This window comes from Meles meles, chromosome 6, assembly GCF_922984935.1.
Source record: "Meles meles chromosome 6, mMelMel3.1 paternal haplotype, whole genome shotgun sequence".
NCBI lineage: Eukaryota > Metazoa > Chordata > Mammalia > Carnivora > Mustelidae > Meles > Meles meles.
Genome location: NC_060071.1, coordinates 124,243,718 through 124,255,929, shown reverse-complemented (window position 1 = coordinate 124,255,929; position 12,212 = coordinate 124,243,718). Strand labels below are relative to the sequence as shown.

The 12,212-nt window shown below is 35.9% G+C and overlaps 1 protein-coding gene across 8 annotated transcripts in view; it reads left to right on the top strand.

Annotated features, from left to right (window-relative positions):
* The window catches only part of SPATA7 (spermatogenesis associated 7), a 40,379-nt gene that overhangs the window by 10,888 nt on the left and 17,279 nt on the right, over nt 1–12,212 (top strand). For 4 of the 8 annotated variants that reach the window (XM_046010248.1, XM_046010245.1, XM_046010250.1 and 1 more), the window contains 2 exons: nt 902–949; nt 7,758–7,909. In XM_046010248.1, the coding sequence (XP_045866204.1) occupies nt 902–949; nt 7,758–7,909 (200 nt within the window). Of the gene's footprint in view, nt 1–901; nt 950–4,882; nt 5,349–7,757; nt 7,910–12,212 lie in introns of those variants that run through there. The other 4 variants (XM_046010249.1, XM_046010246.1, XM_046010252.1 and 1 more) reach the window with 3 other exon arrangements.

Here is a 12,212-nt window from a genome sequence, read left to right as displayed (position 1 = left end):
ACACAAGATTTTCTTGTGTTTTCTACTAGAAGTATAAGTTTTAGCTCCTACATTTAAGTTTGTGATCCATTTTGAATGAGTTTTTATATATGACTTAAGTATCAATTTTTTGCCTATGAATATCCAGATATTCCCAGTACCATTTGTTGAAAAAATTGTCCTTTCTGTGTTGAATTGCCTTGGCAGTTTTTGAAAGACAGCTGATGCATATTTGAGGGTAAATTTCTGGACTTTTTGGTTCTGTTCTAGATCTTACATGTCTGTCTTTATTATACCACGCTGCCTTGGGCGCCTGGGTGGCTCAGCCGGTTAAGCAGCTGCCTTCGACTCTGGTCGTCATCTCAGGGTCCTAGGATCAAGCCCCACATCTGGCTCCTTGCTCAGTGGGGAGCCTGTTTCTCCCTCTGCCTGCCACTCCCCCTGCCTGTGCTTGCTCTCTCTCCCAACCCCCATGTCAAATAAATAAATAAAATCTTAAAAGAAAAAAATACCGTACTGCCTTAATTACTGTAGCATTACAGTATGTCTTGAGGGTGCTTATATGGGGACTCCAATTACAGGTATGCTAAGTGCAGGATAGAGGTAGGTTAAGTCAGTGATGCTCTATGCATTTATTTTCCAATCTTTATTTACTCTGTTTCATTTTGAATACTCATATTCAATTTGAATATATTGCTATATTTTCAAGTTCGCTAATACTTCCTTCTGCAGTATCCAATGAGCTATTAATCCCAACCCGTGTATTTTTTTATCAAGGGTATTATATTTTTCATCTCTAGAAGTACCATAAAAATCAAAACAAGGAACTGCAAATTCTGGAACTTTTTGTGCTTTCCACATCTGATATTTGTTGTCATTCATAACTATTAAGAATATTATTAAACAGCTAATTTTTTTTCAGCTGCAGTAGACTGCTCGGTTCCATTAAGCATGAGTGCCAGCATCAAATGTAAGTTATTTTTCACATACTGACTTTTAAAAAAAACTTATGGCTAGATGGGTGATGGAGATTAAGAAGGGCAGTTGTGATGAGCACTGGGTGTCATCTATGATGACTCACTGAACTCTGCTCCTGAAAGCAATATTTCACGGTATGCTAACTAACTTAAAACATAAATAAAAAATTGTTAAACCTTTCAGTAAACTACACATAAAATTTACCATCCTAACCATTTGTACGTCTAACCAGTTTAACCATTTCAGTGACATTGGCTGTGTTCATACTGTGGTAAAACTGTCACTACTGCCAATTTCTAGAACCCTTCTTATCTTGCAAAACTGAAACTCATACCCATTAAACAATAACTACCTTGCAGCCATCATTCTGTTTTCTGTCTCTGACTCTGATCACTCTGGTACCTCATGTAAGTGGAATCATCCTATAGTTTTCCTTTTGTGACTGGCTTAATTCACCTAGCATAAGGTGCTTGAATTTCATCCATGTTGTAACATATGTCAGAATCTCCTTCCTTTTTAAGGCTTTTTTGTTTATACAGTCATATTTCAGTAGACACTTGGGTTGTTTCCACCTTTTGTTTATTGTGAATAATTCTCCTGTGGGCATGGACGTAAAAATATCTTTTTGAGACCGGCTTCCATTCTTTTGGGTATATACCCAAAAGTGGAATTGCTAGATCATACAGCAATTCTATTTAGTTTTTTGAGAAACCACCATAGTATTTTGTACAGCAGCTGCATCATTTTGCATTTCCAGCAGTAGTGTGCAAGGGCTCCAGTTTCTCCACATCCTCCCCAACATTTGTTATTTTCTGTGTCTTTGATAGTAGCTATCCTATTAATGGGTGTTGATATATTGCCTTTTGAGGAAGTATTTTGTAACTTTTAAAAATTATCCATAAGTAGGGGCGCCTGGGTGACTCCGTGGGTTAAAGCCTCTGCCTTCAGCTCAGGTCATGATCCCAGGGTCCTGGAATCAAAACCCACATCGGACTCTCTGCTCAACAGGGAGCCTGCTTCCCCCCCCCGCCTCTCTGCCTGCCTCTCTGCCTACTTGTGATCTCTGTCTGTCAAATAAATAAATAAAATCTTTTTTAAAAATGCAGTCTTCAAAAAAAATCTGAATCATTTCAATGAAAATGTTTTTACCCAGTTGTCATTATCAGATAATCTTTAACTAAGATCACTTCTAAATGGGAAAGTTTTGCTAAATTTTCATACTGATATTAATTATGTAAATAGATTATATCTTTTTTAATTTAGATTGAGTATTAAAAAGCCTGCCTGAATGTGTGTATTAATCCTCTTCCTGAATCAAGCCCTGGTATCTAAGATTGATGTTCACCAATTTAAAATAATCAGGCATTTTGTGTAATATTTTGTTTAGTTCACCAGAGTTTATTCATTGATTAATTCAGCGAATATTAGGCACCTACTATGTGCTAGATATTGTTCTAAGGGCCCTTGGAATAAAAGGAAGTGGAGGGAATAAAGGACCTGCTTTTATAGAGCTTACATTCTAGTTGAAGGAGACAAATGATAAGAAAAATTTTAAAAAGATAAGGAAATACAGACTATGTCAGAGGGTGATGAATACAATGGGGAAAAAATCAAGCAGGATAAGGGAGATTGCGAGTCTGCTTGGAAGAGAAGGCCTACAGAGAAAGTGAGCAGAAATCTGAAAGAACTAAGGGAGAGGCATGTGGGTAGATGGGGGAAGAGGACCAATCAAGACCAAGGAAATGGCAAGTACAAAAGCCTTGAAATGGCATTGTGATAGGTGTATTCAGGGAACAGCAAAGAAAGCTATCTAGCTGATGTGCAGTGGGCCAGTTGAAGGGTGTTAGGAGAAGAAGTTACTGAGGTTGGACAGAGAGAATAGACTTGGTGGACTGTAGCCAGTGCAAGTGCTTTGCCTTTCACTCTGCATGGAGTTGGAAGCCATTGGAGAGTCTTGAGTAGAAGAGGAATAGAGCCAGTTTAACTTTTACAAACATCTCTCTGGCTACTGAGTCGAGAATAGTCCATAAGGGGCAATGATAGAAGCAGAATGACTAGTTAAGAGAAAGGAATGCAGATAAGAAGTAACGGTAACTTGAGGCATCCAGCTGACTCAGTCAGAGCATGTGTCTCTTGATCTTGGGGTCATCAGTTCAAGCCCCACTTTGGGCATATGTTACAGGATTTTTGTTCCCTTAGTGCCCATGGTTCTTGGTCCTGCCATTTTGAAGAATGAAGAGGTAAACCAGACAGAGTGGTGGGCAGCAAAGTGTATTGAACAATAGTAGTACAGAGCTCCCAAAGAGAGAGGGGACCCAAGAGGGTTGCCCTTTGAGCTTTTAAGTGTGGGGGTTTTTATAAACTCTTTCATGAAACTATCTTAAGCATCCTGAGTAGGGGGGCCCTGTGGATTGGCTGCTAAGGTGTGCCAGTCAGGCTTTGATCATGCACCCATCCACCCATTAGGTTATTATTCACGTGTTGGTGATCTTGTGGACTGACATTTGGAGACTAAGTGATAGTGACCCATGTTCTATGGTTGGTTGTTTTGTTTCAGGATATTTTGCAAAAGCTGCTAGACAGGGTGCTCTTGTGGTCTTGTCTCAGCTGCAAATCAGGGTGCTAATACAGTTTTGTCTTAGCTGTCTTGGCTCTTTGCTTTCTTCTTGGGGACCCTGGCTCTAACTGTCCAACTAACCCAAACACACAGAGCTTACTTAAAAAAGAAAGAGAAAGAGGGGAAGGGAAGGGAAAGGAAAGGAAGGAAAAGAAAGAAAAGAGAAAGAAAAAAAGGAAGAAAAAATTTGAGAATTGACAGCATACAGATTGTATTTAAAGAATGCTCCTCTTTTATGTTTTTGAAATTTAGATTTAACTAGTGCTTATTTATCCCAGAGTTCTTTCTGCTTTTAGTCAGTTGAGGCAAGAGGTTCTCTTTTTTGCCATGTAATTGAAGAAAATTGTGATGGCTAGAAGAATTACAAAGATTGTTATCACCAAACCAAAGTGTAATTAATAATCATTATTCTTGTGTTATAGAGCTGATGTTCATTATAATTAATATAACTAACCTAGAAACAGATTTTATAGACACTTAAAAAAAGAAATCTCTTGGTTTGAGCCATCTGTTTCTATAAGATACTCTCTTCTAACAGACTACTGACTCAATCATTTCAATCTTCATAGTATCTAAGCTAGAATAGCTCTACATAGTTTGTTGAATTGTTTAAATAGTCCCATATTCAAGGGGTGCCTACGTGGTTCAGTGGGCTAAGCATCTGACTTGGTTTTGGCTCAGGTCATGATCTCAGGGTCTTGGAATGAGCTCTGTGTTGGGCTCTGTGCTCAGCAGGGAATCGGCTTGAGGATTCTCTCTCTCCCTCGGTCCTTCCCTTAGCTCGTGTGCACCTGTTCCCTTGCTCGCTCTCTCTCTCTCAAATAAATAATCTTTTTTTAAAAATCCCATATTTGACTGCATTAAAAGACTTTTTACTTTTTATAGCAGTTTTATTGACAAATGATTTGAATACCTCATTATTTTAGGAGCTCCTGGCTGGCTCATATCAGTAGAACATGTGACTCGATTTCAGGGTCATGAGTTCAACCCCGATGTTGGGCATAGAGCTTACTTAACTAAATAAGATTCACTGATTTTTACTAAGTTTAAAAGTTGTACAGACATCATGACAAACCAATTTTAGAACATTTGTGTCAGCCCAAAAAGATCGCTTATACCCATTTGTGGCTGTTCTCTATTCCCTGGCTTCAGGCAACTACTGATCAACATTTTTTTTCTCCTTAGATTTGCTTTTTCTAGACATCTCATGTAAACTGAATATGGGGTTTTTTGCATTACACTTTTCACTTAGCGTATTGTTTTTTGAGATCATCTGTGTCATCGTTTGTCAGTACTTCTTTCCTTTTAATTGCTAAATGGTATTACATTGTATGGATAATACCATATTTTGTCTATTCATCAGTTGATGGATATTTGCATTATTTCTGGGGTTTTTTGGCTATTATGAATAATGCTGCTAAGAACATTCAAGTACAAGTCTTTTGTGTAGATGTAAGTTTTCATTTCTTTTGGGTATATTCCTAAGAATGGAACTGCTAAATCTTACGGCAAAATTATATTTAATTTTTTAAGAAACTGCCAAACTCTTTTCCTAAGGGGCTGTACCATTTTACCTTCTTGCCTCCAACATATCCCTGCTAACACTTGTTATTGACTCCCTTTGTTTGTTTGTTTGTTTGTTTGTTTAGTAATCTCTGCACCCAGTGTGGGGTTCAAACTCCTGACCCTGAGATCAAGAGTTGGATGCTCTTCCAAATGAGCCAGCCAGGTGCCCCCTTATTGACTCCCACTTTGATTACAGCCATTCTAGTAGGTGTGAAATGGTATCTCATTATGGATTCAATCTGCATTTCCTCATGACTAACGATGTAGAGCATTTTTTCATATGCTTATTGGTCATTTGCTTGTCTTTGATAAATATTCAAATCTTTTGTCCATATTTTTTAGGGGGAGTAGGGCTGGCAAGAGGAAGAGAGAGAGTCTTAAGCAGGCTCCACACCCAGATGAAGCCAGATGTGCATCTCAGTCCCACGACCCTGAGATCATGACCTGAGGGTCCTGGGATTGAGCCCGCATTGGGCTCTCTGCTCAGCAGGGAGCCTGCTTCCCCCTCTCTCTCTCTGCCTGCCTCTCTGCCTACTTGTGATTTATCTCTCTCTCTCTCTGTCAAATAAATAAATAAAATCTTTAAAAATGTTTAAAAGTTTTTCATTTTAAGTCTAATTTTTTTAATTGTTTGTACCTAAGAAATCTTTGCCTCGCCCAATGTCCTAAAGATTTACTCTTCTGTCTTCTTCTAAGAGTTTTATAGTTTAATCTCTCACATTTAAGTCTGTGATACATTTAGAGTTGATTTTTATGAATGATATGAGGAGGTATTACTTAAATGAATAGGTTGGACAGATTTGGTAATATGGAAGTACTTAAAAATTGATAGTGTTGAGGACTCTGTTGAGGATTTTTTTTACTCACTTGTTTTACTTATAAGTGAAATAATAGATTTGACAGAAAAAATTCTGTTAATTCACTCCACAGATATTATCTGCTATAATGTAGTTAATACATTAGTAATAATAACATATAATAATATATTACATATTACACATATGATAGTTAATAATTAAACAGGCATTTGAGGATAGAATAAACTGAAAGTAACACAGTTGACACCAACAGTTGACAAAGTTGGGGCACCAACCCCCTCACATAGTCAAAAATAACTATAGTTTTTGACTCTCCAGAAACTTAACTACTAAGAGCCTACTATTGACCTTACTGATAACATAGTCAATTAACATATACTTTGTGTGTTACATGTGTTTTATATATATTGTGTTGTTACAATAGAGTAAGCTAGAGAAAAAAATGTTATTAAGGAAATCACAAGGGGTGGGGGGCACCTGGCTGGCTTACTCAGTAGAATATGGGACCCTTGATCGAGGGGTTGTAAATTTGAGAACTGTGTTGGGTGTAGAGAATACTTAAAAGTAAAAAACCTTTTTAAAAAAATGGCCGAGTTACTAATTAGATTTTAAAAAAAAAAAATCACAGGGTGCCTGGGCGGCTCGTCGTTAAGTGTCTGCCTTCAGCTCAGGTCACAGGATCCCAGGGTCCTGGGATTGAGCTTCCATTGGGCTTCCTGCTCCTCGGGAAACCTGTTCTCCCTCTCCCCCTCCCCCTGCTTGTGTTCCCTCTTTTGCTGTGTCTCTCTCTGTAAAAAAATTAGTACAGTCTTAAAAAAAACAAAAATTAAAAATTAGAAAAATATCACAAGGGAGAGAAGATACATTTACAGTACTGTGTTGCAAAACATTCACATATAAGTGGACCCATACAGTTCGAGAGTCATCTATATTACAGTCTACCTTTTAAAATAATAAATATATTTACTTTATCATGCTTATTTTTAAATATAGTTCAAACTTTAAAAATTAGTTTATTTTTTAAGCTTGTAGAAATTTTTATAAATTGATTCAAATCAGAGTGATTTGAAACTTGAAATTATCTTGTCCATTAAATTGGGATAAGTTCCAACTTTAAAAGTATATGATAAATTTTTAATTTTATATGAAAATATAAGTCATTTTGATTATGGTTAACCTTATATTTAACTTTGAAATTTGACTAGCTTTCATTTCACCATTTTCAGCCTTCATACAATGATAAATCTTTGATAACAACTCAGTACCTGACCTAAAGCATTCTAAAGTGCAAAACCACTTTTTTCATTTGTATTTGCAAATGAATAGTACTTAAGATATAGTAGAAATCAGTTATCCTAATTGAAAATAATGTTATCTTTTTGAAATCTATAAAAGTTAAATTTATATGGTATGTGATGTTATTGACAATACTACTGCATTTGGGGGAGAGTATATGGACTAATTCAGACTCTGCATTTGGTGATGACAGAGTCACAAACAACACATAAAGCATTTCTCACCTTCAGTATCGCTGTGAATATCTAAGTTTTTAGGAATTGCTTCCATGAGCTGTTAGGCTTAGCCAGTTTGTCACATCTTGTTTATGTTTTTTAAATAAGGCACTTAAAGTTTCTGTAAATTAAATATTTGTTAACTTCCCTTTGTACAGAAGAGTGTATGGATTTTTATTTATATATATCAATAGTATAAACATTTTTAGCAAGGAAAAAAAATGTGCCCTTTATTAGTCTTCCAAGACCAAAACCTTAATTTTTCTGTTTTGTTCTTTATTTTAAAAGATTTGTTTTCCCCATCAGATGCAGACCAACAACGAAGAGAGAAACTCAAAAAGGAATTAGCACGATGTGAAAGGGAGTTGAAATTAAATAAAACAGCAGTGCAGGCCAATTCTAAAAATAATTCTAAGTCATTATTTAACACTCTACAAAAGGTAAGATAGTATTTTTGCTTGTTAAAAGCAGATGTTTCTAAGGTATTTCACTTACTTCTTTCTAAGGTATTTCACTGACTTGTTAAAAGCAGATGTTTCTAAGGTATTTCACTTTACTTCTTTCTAAGGTATTTCACTGACTTCATGGTGGTATGTTTACTGTAGGTCAGAATCAGTAAACTTCTTATGTAAAGAGCCAAGTAGCAAATATTTTAAGCTTTTCAGGGCCACAGTCTCTCACAATTCTTGTGCCCTTGGACAGTAGCCACAGATAAGATGTAAATGAATGGGCATAGCTGAGTTCCAGTAAAACTTTATTAAGAAAGACAGTAGGCCAGATTTGGCCTCCAGGCTATAGTTTACTGACATCTGCTCTTGGTGTTTTGTGATATCCTTTAATATCTGATTGAGGAAGTTCTCTTTTTCTTAGTTTGCTAAGAGGATTTGTTTTTCCTTTCTCATGAATGGATGTTAATTTTATAAAATGCTTTTTCTGCATTTTTTGAAAACGTAGTGTCATTTTCTTTTTAATTTGTGTATGTAGTGAATTATAGTCAAGTTTCTAATGTTAAAACAACTTTGCATTCCTAGTATAAACACAACCTTGTCATAATGCAATACTTTTTTTATACATTGCTGGATACAGTTACTAATACTTTGTTTAGGATTTTAGCATCTACCACCATTTTTTTTTTAAGATTTTATTTATTTATTTGACAGAGACACAGTGAGAGAGGGAACACAAGCAGGGGGAGTGGGAGAGGGAGAAACAGGCTTCCCACTGAGCAAGGAGCCCGACATAGGGTTCTATCCAAAGACCTTGGGATCATGACCTGAGCTTAAGGCAGACGCTTAACGACTGAGCCACGCAGGCACCCCCATCTACCACCATTATTGATACTGACTTGTCATTTTCCTTTTTCTCTACTCTATGTATGGTTACACTAGCCTCATAAAATAAATTGGGTGCTGTTTCCTTTTTTTTCCATGCTCTAGAATAGTTTCTGTAAATTTGGACTTCTTATTCTTTGAATTTGGTGGCTCAACATTAAAAATACCTGGGCCTAGAGTTTTTCTTTGTTAGAAGCTTTTTGTTTACTAATTCAATTTTTTGAATCATTACAGAACTATTTTTTTGTTGTTTTTATGCTGGAAGTTGTCCGTTTCATCTAAATTTTCAAATTTTTGGCATAAATTTATTTAAATATAATCTCTTAATCTCTCCTGAATAAGTATTATTTCCCCATTTTTATTCCTCATGTTGTTTGTGCCTTTATTCTTCTTTCTTTGATTTTTTCCTCACCAGAGATTTGTCAGTTTTTTTTTTAAATCTTTTTAAAGGACATTTTGTTTTACCTCATTAATCTTCTCTATTGTATTTTGTTGGGTTTTTTTGTTTGTTTGTTTGTTTGTTGTATTTTGTTTTTTAATGTCTGCTCTTATCTTTCTTTTCCCCTTTTGGTTTTCTTTGGGTTTATTTTGTCTTACTTTCCTACTTTTGCTTAGCTTATTTTCAGCTAACTTCTGGACAGTATAAGCATATTTTTTTAAGGTTATAAATTTTCCTCCGCATGCTGCTTTAGCTGCATCCCCCAAGTTTTTTAATGTGGTATTTTTATTATGATTTAATTTAGAGTATTTTCCATTATAATCTCTTTTTTAACCCAAGAGTCATTTAGGAGTATTTCTTAATCTCTGTGTCTATTTTTTTTTCCCTACAAGTTTTCTCTTGTTCGAGATTTCTAGCCTAATCGTAGAATATCTACATGATGCTGATCTCTTGAAATTTGTTGAGAAATTTGTTTTATGGCCCAGTAGATAGACAAATTTCTTAAAATGCACTGTCAAGGTGTGTTTGAAAATATACTATAGCTGTTGTGTACAGTACTTACTCTGTGTATTCATTAGATTAAATTTCATATTCATTCAGATCTTACTGATTTGTCTGATCAATCTATCATTTATTAAGAGAAATCTTCTACAGGATAATGTATTTAGCTATTTCTGTAAAAATTAGAACTTCCACGGTGCCTGGGTGGCACAGTTGGTTAAGTGACTGCCTTCAGCTTAAGTCATGATCCCAAGTCCCACATCAGGCTCCCAGCTCCATGCGGAGTCTGCTTCTCCCTCTGACCTTCTCTGCTCTCATATTCTCTCTCACTCTTTCCCTCAAATAAATAAATAACATATTTTAAAAAATCGTACTGCCAATTTTTGTTTTATAGATTATGAGTCTATATTATTATTCTATATATACAGATTTAGAGATAATATATTTTCTTCGTGAATCAAACCTGTATCACTGCTTTGAGTTTATCTTAATGTTTTTTGTATTAAAGCGTTTTCTGATAATGATATAGTTAAACCACTTTTCTTTTGATTAGTGCTTTCTTGATATATCTTTTTCCATTTTTTAATCCTAATGTTTTAGGTGGATCCTAAAGTTTGGTTTGGGTTTTGTTTTTTTTTTTTAAGGTTTTTTTTTTTTTGAGATTTTATTTATTTACTTGACAGAGACACAGCGAGAGAGGGAACACAAGCAGGGGGAGTGGGAGAGGGAGAAGTAGGCTTCCCACAGAGCAGGAGCTGAAGGCAGACACTTAATGACTGAGCCACCCAGGCTCTTTTTTTTTTTTTTTTTTAAGATTTTATCTGTCAGAGAGAGAGAGCTCACACACAGGGGGACCAGCAGGCAGAGGGAGAAGCAGACTCTCTGCTGACCCAAGGAGCCCAGTGCAGGACTGGATCCCAGGACCTGAAGCTGAAGATAGATACTTAAACAACTGAGCCCCCCAGGTGTCCCTAAAGATTTTGTTTTTAATGAATTCTATACCCAATGTGGGCTCAAACTCACAACCCCAAGATCAAGAGTCACATGCTCTACCAACTAAGCCAACCAGGTGCCTCTTAGTGATTGTACTTTTTAACTGAAAATTTAAAATATTTTTCTATCAATATAAATTAATAATTATATTTGGGGATAAAAAATAGAGTTTGTTAAAAATATATAATTAAATCTGTAAATGTAAGAGTATTTTCTTTCATTTTTCTTTAGCTTTTGTAACCTTTTTCCTGCCTCCATAAAGTAGTTCATTTATGTTTTATATGTGTGTGTACTATACATATATATTTTTAACTTGCCTACATTTTTTACAAGCCTTGATGATAAATATTTAGACAAGTTCAGATTCAAATTATTATTTTTGGTATATTTAATAATTGGGTTTTATGGTTAATAGATACCTATCTTAATTATAATCTGCATTTACTGAACTTTGCTACAAATAAAAAGAAAATGCTAACTTTAGTGGCATCTGGATGGGTCAGTTGGTTAAGCGTCCTCCTTCAGCTCCAGTCAGGATCCCAGGGTCTCACATCAGGCTCTCTGCTCAGTGGAAACCTGCTTCTCCCTCTCCCTCTGCCTGATGCTCTGCCCGCTTGTGCTCTCTCTGTCTCTCTCTCTCTGCCAAATGAATAAATAAAATCTTAAAAAAAAAAAAAAAAGAAAGAAATGCTAACTTTACCCTCTGAACATATTAGCCATTTATATACATGAGATCATATAATCAAAAGCCTTTTCTCATAATTGCCATACAGTCATGCTGTTTTTCTCTCACACTTTGACTCATCTTAGGAGCTTCCGGTACCTTCCAGTCTGTACCCTATAACCTCCACACAATTATTCACCACTCACTCACATCTCTGACACAGCACTTACTATTTGCTATTATGATTAACTGAATATGTGTATATGACCCATATTCCTTTTTTTTTTAAAGATTTTATTTATTTATTAGACAGAAATCACAAATAGGCAGAGAGGCAGGCAGAGAGGCGGGGGCGGGGGAAGCAGTCTCCCCACCGAACAGAGAGCGAGACTCCGGGCTTGATCCCATGACCCCCAACACCATGACCTGAGCGAAGGCAGAGGCTTAACCCACTGAGCCACCCAGATGTAAAACAATGAAAAGCAAGAACTATCAATTTCTTTTATAAAATATAATTTGAACTTTTTTTCAAAACAAGTGTTAACCAAATTTTTAAATAATTTGTACCCACCCTTTTCTGCAACTGGATTGGTCCCTCAACTGCTTTAAAATCTGACGATTGGAGGAGCTTCTGTTGAGTGTCCTTTGGGCTCAGGTCATGGTCTCAGGTCCTGGGATCAAGCCCCACATGGGGCCCTGTGTGGGGCTCATGTTCTCTCTCAAATAAATAAATAAGATCCTTTAAAATTAATTAGTTAATTAATTTTGAAAATCTTTGTATACTATTTCTCCCGACATTTTCCCTGAAAACATTT